Below are 19,112 nucleotides of genomic sequence, written 5' to 3' on the forward strand. Positions count from 1 at the left end.
GTCCTCCACCACCGGCCAAGCCCCCAGCCCCACTCCCTCCTTCGGGGTCTCCATGGCTCCTGCCGGTGAAAGGGGAGTCTCTCGGGGCCAGGGCACCAGGGCTGAGACCACTTGCCTGTGGCTCCTGCAAAGACGTCGCCCTGGGCTGGACTTTCCGAGATGACCGCAGTGGCCTCTACGGTGGACGCCCGGTCAAAGGTCAGCGCACCCGAGGTAGTGATCTGTCCTGAGGGGGTCACGGTGACTGCAAGGGCAGGGCAGCCGTTACTCGGCCAGCCGGAAACCCACCAATGGGGCAGGGGTGGCGTGGGGTGCACAGCAGTGCCCGGGGGCCCCCCAGCCCATCTCCACAGGGTGGTGCCTAGCGCCAGTGAGGGCAAGGCCCACGCCCCCAGAGGCGGCTCTGGCTGTTGGATCCTAAACACACACATGCGTGTACCCTCTCTAAGGAAAACACTCACTGAAGTTGAAGAGAAACAGCAGCCACGCCTCCCAGCATCTCAGAGCTCCGTGTCCTCCAGGCCCCGAAGGACCCACTGGGTCGTGGACAGTCTCTGAGGACCCATCAGCCCCCAGACCTTCCCTCCCTTTGGGTCTTCCCTCCACCCCCACCCACCGTCTCAAGGTTTCAGGAGCAAGGGCTCCTCCCTCAACTCCTACCAGCCTCGCCTGCCCACTGGGGCATACGCAGCCTCTGAGGGCGGGGGGCTGCCCGAGACCCAGACCTGCGCACTTGGCATGAAGCCAATGCGGAGGAGAAGCCGGGACCCAGGAGGCCAAGGAGCCTCTGGGAGCAGGAGCTGTGCCGTTTTAGACCCAAAGCCCTTGGCCACACGCGTGAGCAGCACACACTAAGAGCGCGCGTGGCGGCAGGGGCTGCGCAGACACTCACAGGTGGTGGCGGCGGTGGCGGGGAGCAGGGTGATGTTCTTGGGTGCGTCCTTCTTGACGGGCGTGGCCGGCAGCTCGCTCTCCTTCTTGCGCCTCTTGTAGGGCACGAAGAGCCTGACGGGGCCGCTCTAGGGGGTGGGGGGACAGAGGGAGATGTGAGGGAACCACCCGACTCTGTCCCGACGGCTGCCCTGCCCAGGGACGCACCCACGCAGGGACACGCCCAGCTCTTAGCTCTCTTCAGCCCCCAGTGCCTCGAAGTAACAGAAGAGGTGCTTTCAGGGAGACCGAGTGAGTGAAAGCGCTTCAAACAGTGAGCATCGTCCACATCAGAGTTTCAGGAATGCCCAGGAGACAGAAAACAAACGGGGCCCACGAGGCCAGGGGGCGCCCCACAGGCCCAGACGCACAGGAGCAGAGGCCCTAGATGGAGCACCAAGGCAGGACAAGGGGAAGGCTGGGGAGCCTCCCAGCTCGTGCCCGAGACCCCGTGGGCTAACTGGCCCTCCCTGCTGCCCTTCCGCATGTGCTGTGGACCCAAGCGTGGACTTTCTTCTCAACCCCAGGATCTCCGCTGGGCTCCTCCCTTTTGTGATTTTTCTCCACGTGATGAGATGTCGTCACACCTTCTGGGCTGACCTGTGAGGTCTCAACCAGCAGTGTGGCTGCATTAGGAGTAAGGATGGGGGCGGCCCTAACCTGGTGGGATTAGTGTCCCTGGAGGAGGAAATACCAGAAACACCCCCTAACTGCCACGTGAGTGAGAGCCTGCAGGCCAAGAGGAGCCCCTGCCAGCAGCAAACAAGCACTGGGACCCGGGCTGCCGCCTCCACAGCTGTGAGAAAGCCCACGTGTGCTGCTGCTGCCCCGGGAGTGGTGCCTGGCGGTGGCACCCAGGCCATGGTGCCTGCCCCGGCCCCGCAGACTGAGACCGAGATCGAGACCCCTGATGAGGACGCTTCCGCCCTGCAGACACGGAGCCTGCCTGGAAGCCCTGTCAGCTGCTGCTACAACGGGAAGGGTCCACTGCCTGCTGCTGTTCTTCTGTGGGGTCCACACACCCCCGTTCCTTTACACATCTCATGACTTCTGTTGAAGCTGGACATCCTGGGCGCTGTACTGGACCGCCATGCAGACGTCTGCTCTCCTCCAGGCTTCCCGGCTGGAGTCCTGCACGAGCTGTCCCCCGTGGCCCCTCCGGGCAGCAGCAGTCAAGCTGCCGCACCAGCTGCTGGCTCCGCTCTTTCCAGCCGACTGCTCTACCCTCTGCAAACTGCTCCGCTGTGGGATCCAGGCACCTGGGGCTCTGTGCTGGGGGCTTTTGGGACACATCTAGAGGAAACGCCCCAGGACAGTCGCTTAGCTGGCATCCGCCCACACACTGCCCTGGAGCGGAGCCTGGGCAGCACTCACGGCCATCAGCCTAACTCCGTGGTCCTGTTGCTGCCGTGACTACCGCGGGGACTTCCACCGTGTGGGGTACGGGCGAGTGGGGCCGGGACGATGGGGCCGGGGGCCTGGAGCGGAGCTTTCCCTCAGCCGAGCAGGGCCGCGGGCAGGGAACAGGCCCTGGCTCACACACCAGACTCACAAAATTCTCCTGGATAAATATTTTTTGCTATATGCCACCAGGACAGCTTTCAGAGATTCTAAGCAGGTTTTTCCATTATTTCGCCAATGAGGATTATGTCTCTGGGGGTTGGCCCATGGAGCTCTGCAGACCACCGTTCCTGACTCGGAGCCAAAGCGTGTCCGTTTGACGAAGGAGACGTACGAGACTTTATTTCGTGGACTGCACCTGTGGTTCCACGTCTAAGAAACCCCAGGTCTAACTTAAGATCACAGATTTTCTTCTAGAAACTTTAATTTTGTTTTCAACAAATCTGACTCTAGAATCCACTTTTAATTCACTGGTATACGAAGTAGGACGTCTGGGTCAAGGGTCACTCTATGCCTACAGTGTCCGACTGGCCCCACGCCTTCTGGGTCCGTGTGGGTGGCTGGTCTGCCCCTAGATTGACAGGCCCTCCTCCGCAAAACCACACACTCTCACCCAAGGACACCACTTGGCAGGTCTGGGGCCCGAGCTGTGGCCTCTGCAGTCTTAGTCTTCATTCTCAGAGCTCTGCTGCAATTCCATTTCCTCTGCCTTTCCATAGAAACCTTAGAATCCTTAAAATCCTGCCAGGACTGTGAAGGGAGCCACGTCAAACCTGTAGATCTATTTGGGGAGAAGAACACGTTCCCCACACAGAGGCTGCCACCCCACAGGTCCATAGCATCCCTGAGTTCTCTTCTGGCAGCTTCTAGCTTTCAGCATCCAGGTTCCGCCCTGCAGGTGACACCTTGGGGTTTCGGCATTTGCGGAGACCACAGACAATCCTGTTGTGTGTTCCACACTTCCTGACGGGGCAAACCTCCTGCTCTGCTCCTTTGACCCCTGCAGGATATCCAAGAACATCACCTGCCGGTCCCCTCAAGCAAACTTTAAAAGTATCTTATTCTCACACAAATATCCTGCTGGGTAATTCTTCGGCCACCTGATGCCAAAAGCCGACTCACTGGAAAAGATCCTGATCCTGGGAAAGATTGAGGGTAGGAGGAGAAGGGGGTGACAGAGGATGAGATGGTTGGAAGGCATCATCGACTCACTGGACATGAGTTTGAGGAAACTGGCAAATAGTAAAGGACAGGAAAGCCTGGTGTGCTGCAGTCCGTGGGGTCACAGAGTCGAACGAGACTCAGTGACTGAACAACAACGTTCTATTAGAATCACATGTGATCTGTATACAAACTAGACGGTTTCAGGATATTTGGTTTTCCCAGTCAAGAACGTCTCTCCAGTTGGCTTTCCTACACAGCTGCTAATAGTTAACCAGATGAGCAATCGAACTTTAAAAAGGAGGACTTCCTTCATGGTACAGTGAATGAGAATCTGCCTGCCGATGCAGGGGACACGGGTTCGATCCCTGGTCTGGGAAGGTTCCACATGCTGCAGAGCGAGCAAGCCCGTGCACACAATACCGAGCCCAGGCACGGCCACTGCGGAGGCCTGCGCGCCCCAGAGCCGCGCCCCGCAGCCAGAGGCCCGCCCGCTGCAGCTGGAGAAAGCCCGCATGGCAGCAGAGACCCAGGGCAACCAAAAGTAAATAAGTGTTTTAAAAGTACTAAAAACAAAACCTTTAAAAAAATTCTTAAGAGGAAACCTCATTAAGCAGGTTTTTAACTTTTGAGACATTTAAAAATAATATTCAATAATAAGAACTCCTGAAACAAAGCTGGTGGTTCACACAGGGCACACTGGCCTCACGCTGAAAGCCGCTCAGCGGAGTCAGTCGGGACAACGCCCGCCTTTAACAGTTAGGGACCCGGGTAAGCAAAGACTTGCGAAGACGCTACTGTTCTCTAAACAAAGCAGTTCCGTGCGATATTTTTTACAAAATGATGTTAAAAATGCAAAACGTAAAACAGCGCGTTGTCATCACCGTGAGAAAAGCCTGGGGGGGCAGGACGGGGACGTCACGCGGTTTACTTTATCTAGGAAGGTCCCCTTCGGGTCCTCTGAGCAGTCCAGGGGCCCACTTGAGGCCTCAGCCACCAGAGCAACAGCCGATGAACAGAGTCTGAGGGGAAACTAAGGGGGAAGTAGCCGGAGAGGGGCCGAAGGGGCACTCACCAGGGTCATGTCGTCACAGCAGGCGGCACAGGTGCAGGAGGCTGCATGAGGGTTCAGGATGCCATCCTGGGGTTCAAAAGACACCGCGACACGGGAGAGGGCATGAGACACCGCAACACGGGAGAGGGCGTGAGACACCACGACACGGGAGAGGGCGTGAGACACCGTGACACGGGAGAGGGCGTGAGACACCGTGACACGGGAGAGGGCGTGAGACACCGTGACACGGGAGAGGGCGTGAGACACCGTGACACGGGAGACGGTCTGAGAGACACCGCGACACGGGAGAGGGCGTGAGACACTGCGACACAGGAGATGGTCTGAGAGACACCGCAACACGGGAGAGGGTCTCGGAGACATCGCGACATGGGAGAGGGCGTGAGAGACACCACAACACGGGAGAGGGCATGAGAGACTCGGAGACACCATGACATGGGAGAGGGTCTCAGACATGGGAGAGGGCCTCAGAGACACGTGGGACACACGGAGGCGTGAGATGGTCTGAGACACACGCGACACGGGAGAGGGTCTCGGAGACACCATGACATGGGAGAGGGTCTCAGAGACACCGCGGCATGGGAGAGGGTCTCAGAGACACCGCGACACGGGAGAGGGCGTGAGAGACACCGCGACACGGGAGAGGGTCTCGGAGACACCGCGACATGGAGACGGTCTGAGAGACACCGCGACACGGGAGAGGGTCTTGGAGACACCACGACACGGGAGAAGGTCTCGGAGACACCGCGACACGGGAGAGGGTCTCGGAGACACCGTGACACGGGAGAGGGCGTGAGAGACACCACGACACGGAAGAGAGTCTCGGAGACACCGTGACACGGGAGAGAGTCTCGGAGACACCGTGACATGGGAGAGGGTCTCAGAGACACCACGACACGGGAGAGGGCGTGAGAGACACCGCGACACGGGAGAGGGTCTCGGAGACACCGTGACATGGGAGAGGGTCTCAGAGACACCACGACACGGGAGAGGGCGTGAGAGACACCGCGACACGGGAGAGGGTCTCAGAGACACCACGACACGGGAGAGGGTCTCGGAGACACCGTGACATGGGAGAGGGTCTCAGAGACACCACGACACGGGAGAGGGCATGAGAGACACCGCGACACGGGAGAGGGTCTCGGAGACACCGCGACATGGAGACGGTCTGAGAGACACCGCAACACGGGAGAGGGTCTCGGAGACACCGCGACACGGGAGAGGGTCTCGGAGACACCGCGACACGGGAGAGGGTCTCGGAGACACCGCGACACGGGAGAGGGTCTCGGAGACACCGCGACACGGGAGAGGGTCTCGGAGACATCGCGACATGGGAGAGGGTCTCAGAGACACTGCGACACCACAGCACGGGAGAGGGCGTGAGAGACACGATGACACAGGAGAGGGCCTCAGAGACACCGCAACACGGGACAGGGTCTCAGAGACATGGCAACACTGGAGAGGATCTGAGACACCACAACAAATGAGAGGGTGGCCCTCAAGCGACAGGCCCAGGCTCCAACCAGCTCTACCCTGACCCCCGCCATGAGGATGGAACCCATTGTTTCCAGAACCTCTCTGCACACACCATCCACCTTTCCCATCCAGGGAGTATGGGCGTGATGCCTCTGCCAACCCCAGGAGCTAAACTGGAAACAGGAGCAGGGGCCCTCTCCCCTTGGATAAGCTCAAGAGAGATGGCTGGTATCTTTCAGAAAGTCACGGACAGAGTTACTCAGTCTCATTGGGTCTCTCTGCCACACACGTTATTAAACTTCCGTTTGACTTTCTCCTGTTAATAAATGAACTCACGTGTGCTCACTGAAATGGAAGCTGTGTTGCCTCATCCATTCCTCATCCTTGCACAAGGTACTGTGCAAACCTGCTCAACGTCCCATTCAAACACAGGGAAACAGAAAGGTTAAGTGACTTGCCCCAGGTCACACAGCAAGTAAGTGGAGGACTCAAACGATATGTGTCTGACTCTGGCCTGTGGGCCTTCAGAGCCCCGTAGCTGGCACCCTGGGAGGCGGGAGGTGGGGAGGTGAGCGCTGGGGTACCTGGATGAGGCACTGCAGTGGCCGCCCCGCATAGCGGATGCTCCTCTTCCAGTCTTTGCTGCTAGCCCTTCCTGCCATGGCTTCAAACTCGGTGGGGCTGTACCAGTTCTCCCCCTGCTTGATACAGCGACCCCGGCCTCCTGAAAGGACAGGCCACCTGCTGTGCTCCCTGCTCACACCAGGCCAACTGCCCCCTTGCACCCCGCCATGAACCCACACCCGCGGGCATTGCATCTGACCACATGCCCAAGCATCCACCTGATGCCCTGGGCACCATGCCTCGACCCCCTCCCTCGTGGAGCTGATGACCTCTGCCCACTTGCAGAGCTTCCTGCCGACCGGACACCAAGTGGACCCAAGACCTCAGGAAACATGGTCTGGGCCTACGGCCCCCTCAAAGTGCCTGTTTGTTTGACTAGTCTATGCCATTACAGCCTTCCTTGACCTCAGCTTATGTGGAGGCTGCAGACCCACCTGGGCCCACCCCTCACTTACCTGGGCCCGCCCCTCGCCCACCTGGGCCCACCCACATCCTCCTGGGCCCGCCCCCTCCCCCACCTGGGCCCAGCCACATCCTCCTGGGCCCGCCCCTGCCCACCTGGGCCCAGCCACATCCTCCTGGGCCCGCCCCTGCCCACCTGGGCCCACCCACATCCTCCTGGGCCCGCCCCCCCACCCACCTGGGCCCACCCACATCCTCCTGGGCCCGCCCACATCCTTCAGAGCCCGCCCCCCGCCCACCTGGGCCCACCCACATCCTCCTGGGCCCGCCCCCCGCCCACCTGGGCCCATCCACATCCTCCTGGGCCCGCCCCCTGCCCACCTGGGCCCACCCACATCCTCCAGGGCCCGCCCCTGCCCACCTGGGCCCACCCACATCCTCCAGGGCCTGCCCCCCGCCCACCTGGGCCCACCCACATCCTCCTGGGCCAGCCCCCACCCACCTGAGCCAAGCCTGCTCTTGTATAAGGTGCCGCTGATGTTGCGGCAGCGCACGGGCAGCTCGCTGTCGTACACCGACGGGTCCCAGTTGTACTTGGTGCCACCCTTCTCTTGACCGGGAGCCAGAGGAGTGGGAGGAGACTGAGGTCCTTGAGCAAAGAAAGCACCGTGAGAGACCCTAAGCACAGCCTGGACCACAGGGAAGCACAGGGACAGCTCGACTCTCACAGGTCCTCCTCAGCTCAGCACCCCGCCCCCACAATCCTGGGCAACTCTCACTGCCTGGAACATTTTCTACTTAATCAGTATTCGATATTCAAGTTCCCCACAAAACACAGAAGCTCACCCAGGAATACACAGCAGCCCAGGGGGCACTTGGCCCCGGAGGCCTGGAGTGGGCAGACGGTACCTGGGGTGAGAGGGGCTGCAGGTGCCTTCAGCCCGGCGGTCTCCACGATGCTGCCGTCCGTGTGCACGACGATAAGTGTGGCCTTCTCGGGGTTCAGGCTGTCCCCAATCTGAAGGGCTGTCCTGCCCGACTGCAGGACAGAACACCCACTGTCTCAGAGACAGCCGCGGCACCCCTCTGTACCAGGCTGTGGTCCCCCAGACAGGTTCCAGATGACACCACCCCCAGGGGGGCCTCTTTCAGACACTGAGCCAAGACCAACCAGAGGCGAGGTCTGCGTGGCCCCGAGCAAATGCTCATGTGGCTTGTCCAAATTAAGGGATAAACACGCTTCCGGCACAGGAAAGGCCCTTTCTTCTGCCTGGAAAGCTCTCACGAGGTCACAGGTCTCAAGGGACGGTCTCCAAGAGGCCAAGTCCATTGGTACAGGAGCCAAGATCCGGTTGGTATGGGACCTGTTCTCATGCCCAAGTCCCACGCAGAGAAGGGGCCTCCCAAGCCACACTGCCCACACGCCTCCCCACGGGCCTGTATGCTGCTGTGACCTCAACTGCCTCCCCCCGGCCAGTGAGACACCCCACTGCCCGTGAGGAAGCCGAGCCCACCCCGACTGCCCCCAGGCACACCTCACGGCCTCACCCAGATAGCCCTGCAGTGGACTAGGGACCCTGCACACCGAGGTCTGGGACGTGCTCCTGCTACCACGCTGAGAGGGAAGCACCGAGGCAGAGGCCTTTGCTCCTCTCTGAAACCGCTGCCTTCACACCAGAGGAGGTGAGGAGTCGACCGCGGGGCTGAGGGCCCCCACCCATAGGCACACGCACACCCGGCCTGCTCTCACAGACCTGCGGGGTCACTGCCTCAGTCAGGGCGTCGGCCCTGCGTGAGTGTGAATCGCTGGACTCGTGCGACTCTGGAGCAGAAAAGCAGAACGTTTTGTGCTGGTTCGAGAGCCACAAAGGGTCTTTCTAATGAGGCAGGCGGGACGTGCAGAAACTCGAGCCACCCTCTCCCTGTCGGTGTCCAGGAAGGTCACACCAGATTCCGGGCCTTCCTGTCGTCAGAGCCTGTGGACGCGGGCGCCCTAACTTCCTGACCCTTAGGACCAGAGAGCCCGCTGTTGGGTCGGATACCGGCCCGAGGCACGGAGCTGCTGCCTGGCTACCGGCCGGTGTCTCTGGGCACCAGAGCATATAAACCCACGCTCTTAAACCTGCGTCCCCGAGGCCTCCACTGACCTGCCGCCCTCACACTCGCGAGTGAGCTTCCTGCCAGTCGCTGTCCCAGTGACAACTTTGCTTCAAGTGTACAGACCCCCAGGCGTGCTCCCGCTCCCCCCGGGGAGCTCGGCGGAGGGCGGGCTCAGGGTCCCCGGGGAACGGGCCACCCTCCTTGGGCCGGAATTGGCCCTAGTGTCTTACCAGCACGTGGCCTGAGAGCGAGGCCGCATTCGCCACAGACGTGGTAAAGACGTTGTCTGCCGAGGCACCCACGTTGGCTACTGTCACGGTGGTCACCTCTGCAACACAGGAGCCTGACTCAGCGCCTGGCTGGAGCCAGAGGCCACCAGGGGACGGGGTGGTGGGCAGTTGCCACGGCAGGTCCCTGAACTGCCAAGGGAGGCCTAACCCTGGGCATGAAATGCCCGACCAATGTTTCCAGAACACAGTCTGATAGACCTGATCCTTCCAAGGATAAGAGGCTACCTCTCCATCCCCGCAGAGCCTGTCACGCACGGTGAAGACCCACTGAGCTGGTCACAGCTCTGCCAAACTGCCGTGGCCTTGTGCTCCCTCCTGGGGAAAAAAAAAACCACCCAGAAGGAGCTTCTCAGACCCCAGAGTCCCGTCCCTTGTTGTGGGGACCCTCCCAGACCCCACGGGTCAGCACGGTTCTGGCTGAGGTCCATCCCTCCCTCCCCCTCCATCACCTCGACGTGCCACTGACCTCTTCTTCCTGAAACCCATCAGACCTGTCGGTGCCCCCCGCCCCCCAACATGGAGCCTGGCCCCTCCCAGCAGCCTCGTACCCCACCTCCCTGCACCGCCCCCACAACCCACACCTGATGGGCTGCCCTGACAGCCTTCCCCTGATGCTCGCCCCACTTCAGGGGTGGCACCGCGTTCCAGAATGTCCCAAGCCTAGCTGGGCCTGTGCCTGGCAGAGGTGCTCAGATTGAGAGAGGGTCCCGCACAACCTGTCAACCTGTGCTCACTGAATTGCTCTGAAAATCCCTCTCCCGTGTGTCTTCTCCACCGTTTCCCAGGGAGCCTGGGGCTAAGGGGCCTGAGCCCATGCTCAGGTCTACACAGCTGGCCAGCAGCCCAGAGGAGGCAGCCTCACCCCAGCACACGTCCTGTTGAGCTACTGAAACCCAGGAGTCACCTGACCTCAGTAACTCACAACAAACAAGTTTTAACACACTCAAAAAACACAACTATAAAACTGTGCAAGGAAAAAAACAAACACCTGACATTGGGGCTTCCCCGGTGGCTCAAAAAGAACCCACCTGCCAGCGCAGGAGACAGATTCGACCCCTGGTCTGGGCAGATCCCACACGCAGCAGGGCAGGTGAGCCCATGCATCACAACTACTGAGCCCAGGAGGTGCAACCACCGAAGCCGACACACCCCAAGGCCGACCTCCGCAACAAGAGGAGCCGCTGGAACAAGAGACCTGTGCACCACCGCTGGACAGCAGGCTCCACTCACAGCCAGCGGCGAAGCAGCAGCAAAGCCCGCGCAGCGATAAAGATCCAGCAAAATCGAAAGTCAAAAATTAAAAAAAACCTGATGCAACACATTTCTTTGATATTAGGACAAACAGCATCATAGTTCTTTTCCGCCTTCAGAAAGATGTGTGCATATAACATAAACCTGAAGAAAAGTCTAAGTATTCAAGATCTCAATGTTAAACCAATTTAGCAACGAAAGTGGAACCCTTGTTTAAGGGCCACAAACCCTTCTTCCCATGCTTCTGCGAGAATCCCGAAAGACCACAGTACAGGCAGACCAGAGGCAAGGTGGGCAGCGGGGGAGCTGGCCCCACCCAGCACCTCCAGCGCCAGATAAACGCAGGAGAACCTGGATGCGGAGGCCGCTGTCCAGTTCTGAAACCCACGAAGTTCCTTCTGGAAGAACAGCCCCAGGACACTCCCCAAAGGTTCCAGCGCCTGGCTCTGTGGGCCAACAGGGAGCCTCACGTGGGAGGGACCGTCACTTGGGAAAGTCTCTACCTCCTTCAGGATGGTGTCCCAGGGAGGCACAACCTCTAAAGGGCGCTTTGGGGCGTGGCTCAGGAACCTTGAGAATGAGCATGTTCTGTTCATCAAGAACAAAAACGTGGAAGGGAAGACCCATCAAGGAAACGGGCGGGGGGGGGGGGGGCGGTCATGGGGACAGGCCAGAGGGGGCACTGAGGAACAGGGTCCTGGCCTCTAGAGCCACTGCCCCCAACGCTTGCGGGCTCTCCCTGGCTGAGCACGCCTCACTCCCCAGGGCTCGAGTGCCATCTGGACCCGGCCAGCAGGATTCTAGGTGACCAGATACGCCCATCCCCGCGCTTCCTCCAGGACAGGACCTGGGTCTGACCCCCGTGTCACCAGCAACCAGGACATAAGGAAGGGAGAACGGGCAGGGCAAGAGGCAGGTGCTGAGAAGGTTCCGGAAAGAACGCAATCCTGAAAGGAGGTAAAGGCGTTCAGGGAGCAAGTGTGCGGCAGGAAAGGGCCGGGGCGCTCCCCGGGGCAGGTGTGCAGGGACCACGGGGCACACGACGTGCGTGCGCGGATGTGCTGGGCAGAGGCAGGGCAGGTGTGCGCGGGGGACGAGACAGCAGGGCGGGCGCGCGGCAGGTGCGGGCAGGTGGGCGCGAACCGCGGGCGGCCGGCACTTGCCTGCGAAGGCGGCGGCCGCGGCGGCCTCGTCGGGGCCCGGCAGGGCCTCGGCGCCCATGTCCATGTGCCCGGGCTCGGCGGCCATCACCGCCACGGCCGTCACCCGCCGCGTCTCGCGCTCCGACTCCGAGTCTCCGTCCTCCTCCGAGTCCTCGTCCCTGCTGAGCACCGGCTCCTCCGCCTCGCCTCCCGCCGCGGCCGCGGCCGCCGCCGCCACAGCGGCCGCGGCCGCCACCGCCGCCGCCTCGGCCAGGCCCAGCTGCTTGGCGGCCGAGTCCGAGTCCTCCATCCGGACTCCGCCGAGCCCGCCCGAAGGCTCCGGCCGGGGCCGCCCGAAGGCCGGGACAGAGCCCGAAGCGCGCCGCCCGAGGAGGCCGCCCGAGCCGGGCCGAGCCGAGCCGAGCCTTCCAGAGGAGGGTCGCCCGAACCGAGCCGAGCTGAACCGAGCCGACCCGAGGCCGCCCGAGGCCGGCTGCCGAGCCGAGCCGGCGCCACCCGAACAGGAGCCGAACCGGCACGAAGCGGCCCGATCGAGCCAAGCCGAGGCCTGCAGTCCAGAAACGACGAGGGCCGACTTGGGCCGAAGTGGGCCGAAGTGCGGAGCCGAGTCAGCCCGAATTGGTCCGAGGCCGCCCGAGGGTTTCCGAACGACTCCGCGCCAGTCCTTCTCCGCGCTCAGGAGGCCGCGCCGGCGTGTCCTCAGCCGGCGAAGGCACCTACTGTGAAGCCGACTCTGCCGGCCTCCGACGCGGCGGGGCCCGGCCTAGAAACTCTTGCGCCACCGGCTCCGCCCGCCTAGGGAGCCGAGCCCGCCCGAGGAGGAGCCGAGAGGAGCCGAACGCTCCCGAGCCGGGATCCTCTCGCGTCTCGGCTCGCCTCCTCCTCCTGGCCGAAAGTGCCCGAGCGCTGTCGGACAGGCTAATCGGGCCTCGGCCACGGTTCGGAATCAAGCCCCGAAACGCGGCGCCGTCGAGCCCCTTCGGGAGCAGAAGCGAAAATGGCCGAAGGTATTCCGTTCGAGTCCCGCGCCGAGAGGCTGCCGGGATCGCGGCGGACTCGGCGGGCGGGGCGGGCAGGAGCGGGGCGGGGCCCGGGGGCAAGATGGCGGCCCCGCGGCGAGGTGAGCGGCTGGCGGCGCCTGAGGGGCGGGGGCGGGAGGTCCCGGAGGGCCCCCCGGGGGAGCGGTCCGCTTGGCTCGGTTCTTCCCGGTGCGGGGACACCTCGCGCGTGTTATTAACCAGTGGACTCAGCGTGTTCACTAGGTGAGGCCGCCGCCCGCAGAGCCGGCCCCGGGCCCGCGGCCGTGCGGTCCCGGCTCCCCCGGGCGACGCGCCGCGCCCCTCGACCCAGACGGGCGCCGCTGTGCTTCTCGGCCAGCAGCGAGCGGGACGGCTTGGTCTGAGGCCGGGAGGCGGGGGCTCCCCGGTTCGGCTCGGCCTGGCCCGGCGGCGCCCTTCGCCGGGGCCCGTGCGAAGTCCGGGCGGCCGGGGCGCTCGACCCGAGGGAAGAGCCGTTTCCGCACCGCCGTCCGGGCCCGGGGGTCTGGAGCGCCGAGCCCGCCGGCGGCGCTGTCCGCGCTCTGAGCGCCCGCCGGGCTTTCCAGCCGCGGAGTTCCAAAGCGCGGACTGGTGCCGGGCCGCCGGTCTGAAGTTTGCACGTTCTCATGCGGTGATAATCGCGTTCCCACTAGGGCACGGTCCCTTCACACCCTTCCTGTGTCACCAAAGGGAGGACGTTTGTTCTCTTTGCTTCTGCATCCAACTTCTGACAAGTGGCTCAGACTGTAAAGACTCCGCTTGCAGTCGACCCGGGTTCGATCCCTGGGTCGGGAAGATCCCCTGGAGAAGGGAATGGCAACCCACTCCAGTACTCTTGTCTGGAGAATCCTATGGACAGAGGAGCCTGGCGGGCTACAGTGTCTATGGGGTCACAAAAAGTCGGACACGACTGAGTGACTAACATGGACACCTGCTCACAGCCGCATTGTTATTGCAGTAGATCATTGACAAAAATGTGAAGTCCTAAAAGCCCGGGCTGTCTTGTCAGAATGAGCCTCTTTCTGTAGATCGAAAATTATTGGAACACCGTAGCTACCCTTGCCGTTCATTGTTTAAATCCCAAATAGCTGACGGGTTTTCTACAGCGTATTTTCCCTGAGCCCCACCATCTCAGTCTGTAACAATGATCAGGCGGCAGATCTGAAGGTCTGCAGCGCACTGTCAAGAGAAGGATCGGAAGAGAGGAAACTCCTGATTAGCGAGAAGTCCACCCAGATGGTGACAGGTAGTGAGGCCTCCGAGCTTCCCCGGGCTTGGGAAACAGTGCATCCGGCTTAGAGCCCACTCTTCCTGTATGGCCACGCGGGTTTTATTAATGATGGGGCTGGCACCCGCCTTGGCTCCCTGCACTCAGCACCTGCTGCTTCTCTGTCGCTCATGTCCCGTTCCAACCACTTAAGACCTCTACCCAAGTGAGACTCCCTAGAGGACCTCGGATCTGCCCAGGGAGCAGGGTCTAACCCTTTGATGTCCCCCAGAGCTCACTCAGGCCAAAGGTTTCTCTCTTGCCTGCTTGGGACTAAGGAGGATGTGGTGTGGGAGAGAGCACCATCCCACCTGCTGCTGGCAGATTCTGAGGCCCACACTCATCTCACGATGCAGGGAGAATGCATAACTGCTGTGTGGTGGGAAGGGGTGGAAAGAACTTGGATTGCTGGCTTAGAAAATGCTTATTTGGGGAGAGATTTAATTTTATGAATAAAATTCCAGAGAAAAGCAAATGTCTCTTATCAACTGCAAAGACCTGAATGAGAAAAGGTCTTCATCTGCACACGCGTGGCCAGGTGCAGAAGCCACAGGAGACAAGAAAGTTGCGGGTCTGGCTCCTCCCCGGCGATGGAGCAGATCCCTCTGTCCTGGCCTTTGGTGTTGAGCGTGCGTCCGGGCTTCACCTTGTCAGGACGCCCTGCCTCCCCGCCTTAGGTTCAGCACAGCAGGTGGTCAGATCCTCCTTGGAGGGATGACGGGTGCAGAGGTGTCGGAAAGGAGCCTCGCTGTGGGCCAGTGATGCTGGACAACAGAACAGGCCAAGACTTGGGGCCTCCCTGACTGGTTCCTTCTCTTCCAGGGAAAGCTTCCTCTACGGTGGTATCCTGCTGCTCTGTCCCCTGGCCCTCTGTCAGCCCAGGACCCAGGCCTCCACACAGGGCACCTGCAGTTGGCTCCTGGCTCCTGCTTTTTGCTCCTTTAAGCCCCACCACCACCTCTCTTGTGGGTTCTGAATTGGGGGGGGGGCATCCTCTGCCAGGTGGAGAGAGTTGACAGACCTACTCCACCACTGCCTCCTGCTCAGCCCCACGCTGCCAGCTGCCTGACTCCCACTCAGGAGGCACAGGAAACTGAAAACCCTCGCCTGGAACACTTAGAGAAATGACAAGTGTTTGGAGCTGAGCAAAGCTCTGGGCAAAAAATTTAACTGTCCCCCCGCCCCCATCCCTCAAAGAAAGACATTTTCTTTGAAGAAAATGAGGAAAAGTTATTTTCTGCTTTCAGTCTTATAACTGGGACCCAGATCAGGGTGATGCACTTGGGAAAGCCCAGGAAGCTGAGGCTTTCAGCCTACGGTCACCAGAGGTGTGCTGGGTCCTCAGGCGACAATGTCCCGGGAGGGAAGGCCAGCCCCGCCCCCCATCCCACAGGGGTCCTGCCAGGCGAGGCGGCACTGGAAGCCTGGCAGGGGCTGGTGGTCAGGTCTCCATGGCCACCCGCAGGGGCCTGGGCTGGACCTACCCACCTGCAGGGCCTCCGAACAGACGTCAGAGCCTCCTGTTGGCCTCCCTGGGGCGGGTGCCCCGGCAGGGCTGTCTGCTGGGCCTGAGAGTCCTTAACCGCTGGCCAGCTCTCGTCGCTCCCGCTGCAGATGCTGCTCTGTCTGAGTGGAACGTACTACGCCCTGTATTTCCTAGCTACGCTCCTGCTGCTCGTGTATAAAAGTGAGTCACGCGGAAAGAGGCAGCGCGAAGGTGTGGGCGCCCTGGCGCCTGTGACGAGACCTCTGCTCTGTTGCTGGTTTGTCTCCAGGTCAGGTTTTCACTTATCCTCACAGTTGCCTGGTCCTCGACCTGACTCTGCTGTTTCTGATGGGGATTCTGGAAGCGATTCGGTTATATTTCGGTGAGTTGACTGAAAACCATATAGTCCTTGAGACACCAGCGTTGCTAGCTTCACATGGAACCTTTACACACGCATCACTTTGTACCACAGTTCGTCTCCTAAGGCCCCACAGCGTAGAAGCCCTGATAGAACTGCGTCCCCGTCCCCGCTTCACAGCTCACCGCCAGCGCCCGGGCCTCCCCACTCCCGGTCGCAGGCACACAGACACAAGCTCATCTCTCAAAGGAGGTCACGCTGTGTGTTCCCCTCCTGCTCCAGAGCGGCGGATAGACGAGAACAGCGGGCACAGCTGGGGCCCCGAGCATGTGACGCGGGAGGGGGGTGGGTGAGAACGGCCTCTGCCCCCGCCCTGTCTCCCGGTGCCCCTCACCCCCGGGGCCCCTGGGGCGTCTTCTGCGCCCCCACCGGGGGCGGCTGGAGGTGAGCGTCCTACGTGCCTGCCGCTGGGTTATGAGACGTGCAGCCGCTTCGTCGTCTTGTGAGTGTGTGTGACATCTTCCAGAATGACAGCGTAGAGGAAAACGGTTTTGGAGATTTTAAAGAAAATCCTCTCAGTCCATGTGGAATTAGGAAAAGCTGTCAGAAGACAGTTGGGATCACTTTCAGAAATCTAGACTGCTGCTGCCCCACCACTGCTGACCTGGAGACCCACAGCTGGGCCTCAGTGAGAGCACTTCCCTCCCCTGTGATGGTCACTCATGTGGGCACTCCTGTCCCCCGTGATGGTCACTCGGGGTCGCCCCCTGACACCCTCGGATGCCCCATGACAGTCAGAAACTGGCTCTGGTCTCACAGCTGTGCCACCAGGGCCCTCCCAGGCGCCCATGTCCAGAAGGCCCTGCCCGCCCATCACGTCTGTTCTGCTCTCCAGGGACCACAGGCAACCTGATGGAGGCTGAGGTGCTGCTGGCCGCCAGCCTGGTCCTCACCGTGGGCAGCGCCCTGCTGTCTGCCTACTTCCTGCTCTGGCAGACCCTGGTACTGCGTGTGGACTCGGCCCTTGGCGCCCCGCTCCTGGCACTCCACGGCCTGGAGGCCGTGCTGCAGGTGGTGGCCATTGCTGCCTTCGTCAGCTAGGTGAGCAGTGCCAGCCCCGTGGGACAGCCCTGGACAGGAGCCCTCCTCAGGGCAGGTGGTCCCCCGCTGTCCCCTCGAGCAGGAAGGGCATCTTTGTGCTCACCGGCCCCAGTGTTAGAGAGACTGTGTGTTTGCGGTGGGGTGTGCGTGGCAGAGGTGGGGCTGGGCACCAGGGCAGAAGAGAGTGCTGTGGCAGGGGCCCTGGGCAGGCTCGGGGGACAGGGTGGGGGTGGAACCTGAGAGGGTTCCGGTTCTGGCTGGTGATCCCTGGGGTGCAGAGGGGGTTGAGGCCCTTCGGAAAGCAGGCGGCCAGGTCAGAGCCTCCCAGGGTCCAAGGCGCCCCACCCCAGGCAGGGGCTGCGGCTCTCTGCTCCCCCTGCAGCTGCAGGGCAGCCTGGGGGTCCTGGGCTCTGCCTCCCACAGGAGGTACTCGCGGGCTGCCTAGTCCCCCTTTCCCCGGGGGTGCTGAGGAAAGGTGATCTGGACGCTGCAGACCTGCGGGAGCTGGCGGCAGCGTTCTCTGGGGATTTGTGCCATTCACAGATCCTCGGTGAGTGTTCCCGGGAGGAATCTGAGCTGGTGTTTTCTAGTGACCTTCCTGCGTTTGTTTCAGTTGCACATCTTCTCTGTTTCGAATAACACTGTGTTTGAATATCTGGATATTTTCTCTTCGTTGTATCTTTAAAATAAAGGAACGTCTGTACCTCCCTGAACTGCCCCTGACTGAAGCCACCTGCCTCCAGGCTTCTCCCTCCACCCAGGTCAGGTCCATCAGGGCCCAGGCCCAGCAGCTCTGGAGCAGCACTCCGCCGGCCTGGGCCTCCTCGGGGCTGGCCTCAGAGAGGGGGGCCGAATTATCACCCCACTGGTCTTGTCCTCAGGGCCGAGTGGGCACGGGAGCGCCTCTCTGCCCCCTGACTCCTTGGGCTCAGCACCCGTGAGCACCTGTAACCCGAGGGCATGCGAGGCGCCCTCCTGCGGAGTCCCACCCCCTGCACCCCGCGTACGCTCCGGAAGCCTCCGAGGATGCCACAGCCGCTCCCTGTGGCAAGATGCCTGATGCCTTCCGGGTTTGCGACCCTCCTGAGGATCTGGGCCAGGCCCTAGACACCCCCATCGGTTTGGCCACAGGTCACTCCATGTTGGAGGTAGCCACAGGCAGTCTGGGACTCCAGGCTCCCAGCAGCATCCTTGAGGGGGTCAGTTCTGCTCTGAAGAGCAGAGGGTGCCCACCTCGGCAGCTCCCTTCTCCCGTTTTGCCTGTTCAGGCTCAGCCTCCAGGAAGAGCGGGCGAGGGCAGGCTTGCCTTCCCCTTGGGGTTGTCAGCAGATGGGGAGAATCAGGAAGCCAGGGCTCGCCAGGGCTCAGGGGCAGGGCTGGGCCGGAGGACGAAGCCACTCCCTGCACCCCTGTGCAAGCTAGCCTGGAACCCCAGGCCATGGGCAGGGAGGTCCCCACAGTGTGGGAAGGGGCAGTGCCACCGACATTCCAGGACAGGTGCCTCCTCCCCCGGGGCTTCCTGGCAAGCTGCCCGGCTCTCCTCGACCCTGGGACTCCGGCGCCCCACACACGCTTTCCTGCTTCCCCCACCCAGGAACAGTAGGAGAGCCCTGGGGGCGCCTGCCCTCCTCTTCACTTCCTCTTCACCCAGCTTGGTGGGCAGCAGCATCCTGGGGGGGTCAGCTCAGGAGGAGGAAAGACAACTACCGGCAGAGCTTGCGGCCTGGCCTGAGGCCGGGGGTCGCTGCCTGTAGCGCCTTCACGCCGACTGCCCGGCCACTCAAGGACAGCCTGGGCCATAGGCATCCCAACCCCCGCCAAGGAACAACCCCACCCCTCACGGAGTGCCCACCTGGGCTGGGCAGCGTGCAGAAAGACTTTAGGAGGACGCCTCTCCACCCCCCCCACCTGACCGGCTCAGGGCACAGGACTGCAGGGTCTCTGGCCAATGGCCCTATCTTGGAGACTGGCGCCCCCTCCAGACCAGAGGGGC

The 19,112-nt window shown here is 61.8% G+C and overlaps 2 protein-coding genes across 7 annotated transcripts in view; one reads left to right on the forward strand and one right to left on the reverse strand.

Annotated features, from left to right (window-relative positions):
- DEAF1 (DEAF1 transcription factor) overlaps positions 1-12,291 on the reverse strand; it is a 29,297-nt gene extending 17,006 nt beyond the window's left edge. Inside the window, exons 1-8 of one of the 4 annotated variants that reach the window (XM_070359918.1) lie at positions 11,871-12,288; positions 9,397-9,494; positions 7,976-8,105; positions 7,569-7,715; positions 6,625-6,764; positions 4,568-4,633; positions 893-1,019; positions 116-244 (exon numbers count right to left, since the gene is read on the reverse strand). In XM_070359918.1, coding sequence (XP_070216019.1) covers positions 116-244; positions 893-1,019; positions 4,568-4,633; positions 6,625-6,764; positions 7,569-7,715; positions 7,976-8,105; positions 9,397-9,494; positions 11,871-12,159 — 1,126 coding nt within the window. In that variant the 5' untranslated portion in view covers positions 12,160-12,288. Of the gene's footprint in view, positions 1-115; positions 245-892; positions 1,020-4,567; positions 4,634-6,624; positions 6,765-7,568; positions 7,716-7,975; positions 8,106-9,396; positions 9,495-11,870 lie in introns of all 4 variants that reach the window. The other 3 variants (XM_070359921.1, XM_070359920.1, XM_070359919.1) reach the window with 3 other exon arrangements.
- A 633-nt stretch (positions 12,292-12,924) lies between these two features.
- TMEM80 (transmembrane protein 80) lies at positions 12,925-17,836 on the forward strand. Of its 3 annotated transcripts, XM_070359923.1 has the most exons (6): positions 12,939-12,990; positions 14,997-15,016; positions 15,768-15,861; positions 15,950-16,042; positions 16,914-17,119; positions 17,663-17,836. In XM_070359923.1, exons 1-5 carry the CDS (start codon positions 12,972-12,974, stop codon positions 17,117-17,119), a joined length of 432 nt encoding a protein of 143 aa, XP_070216024.1. In that variant the 5' UTR covers positions 12,939-12,971; the 3' UTR covers positions 17,663-17,836. The 3 variants fall into 3 exon arrangements, with proteins under 3 accessions (XP_070216023.1, XP_070216025.1, XP_070216024.1); XM_070359922.1 differs by lacking the exons at positions 16,914-17,119; positions 17,663-17,836 and adding an exon at positions 16,133-16,907 and having other exon boundaries at positions 12,925-12,990; XM_070359924.1 differs by having other exon boundaries at positions 12,938-12,990; positions 16,914-17,836.
- Positions 17,837-19,112: the final 1,276 nt, after the last annotated feature.

Source organism: Bos mutus, chromosome 22, assembly GCF_027580195.1.
Source record: "Bos mutus isolate GX-2022 chromosome 22, NWIPB_WYAK_1.1, whole genome shotgun sequence".
Classification (NCBI taxonomy): domain Eukaryota; kingdom Metazoa; phylum Chordata; class Mammalia; order Artiodactyla; family Bovidae; genus Bos; species Bos mutus.

Coding starts and splice junctions, on each gene's coding strand:
- TMEM80 (XM_070359922.1), top strand. Junction 15,017..15,767: donor GGAAAGCTTCCTCTACGGTG/GTATCCTGCTGC, acceptor ACCGCTGGCCAG/CTCTCGTCGCTCCCGCTGCA. Junction 15,862..15,949: donor CCTGCTGCTCGTGTATAAAA/GTGAGTCACGCG, acceptor GTTTGTCTCCAG/GTCAGGTTTTCACTTATCCT.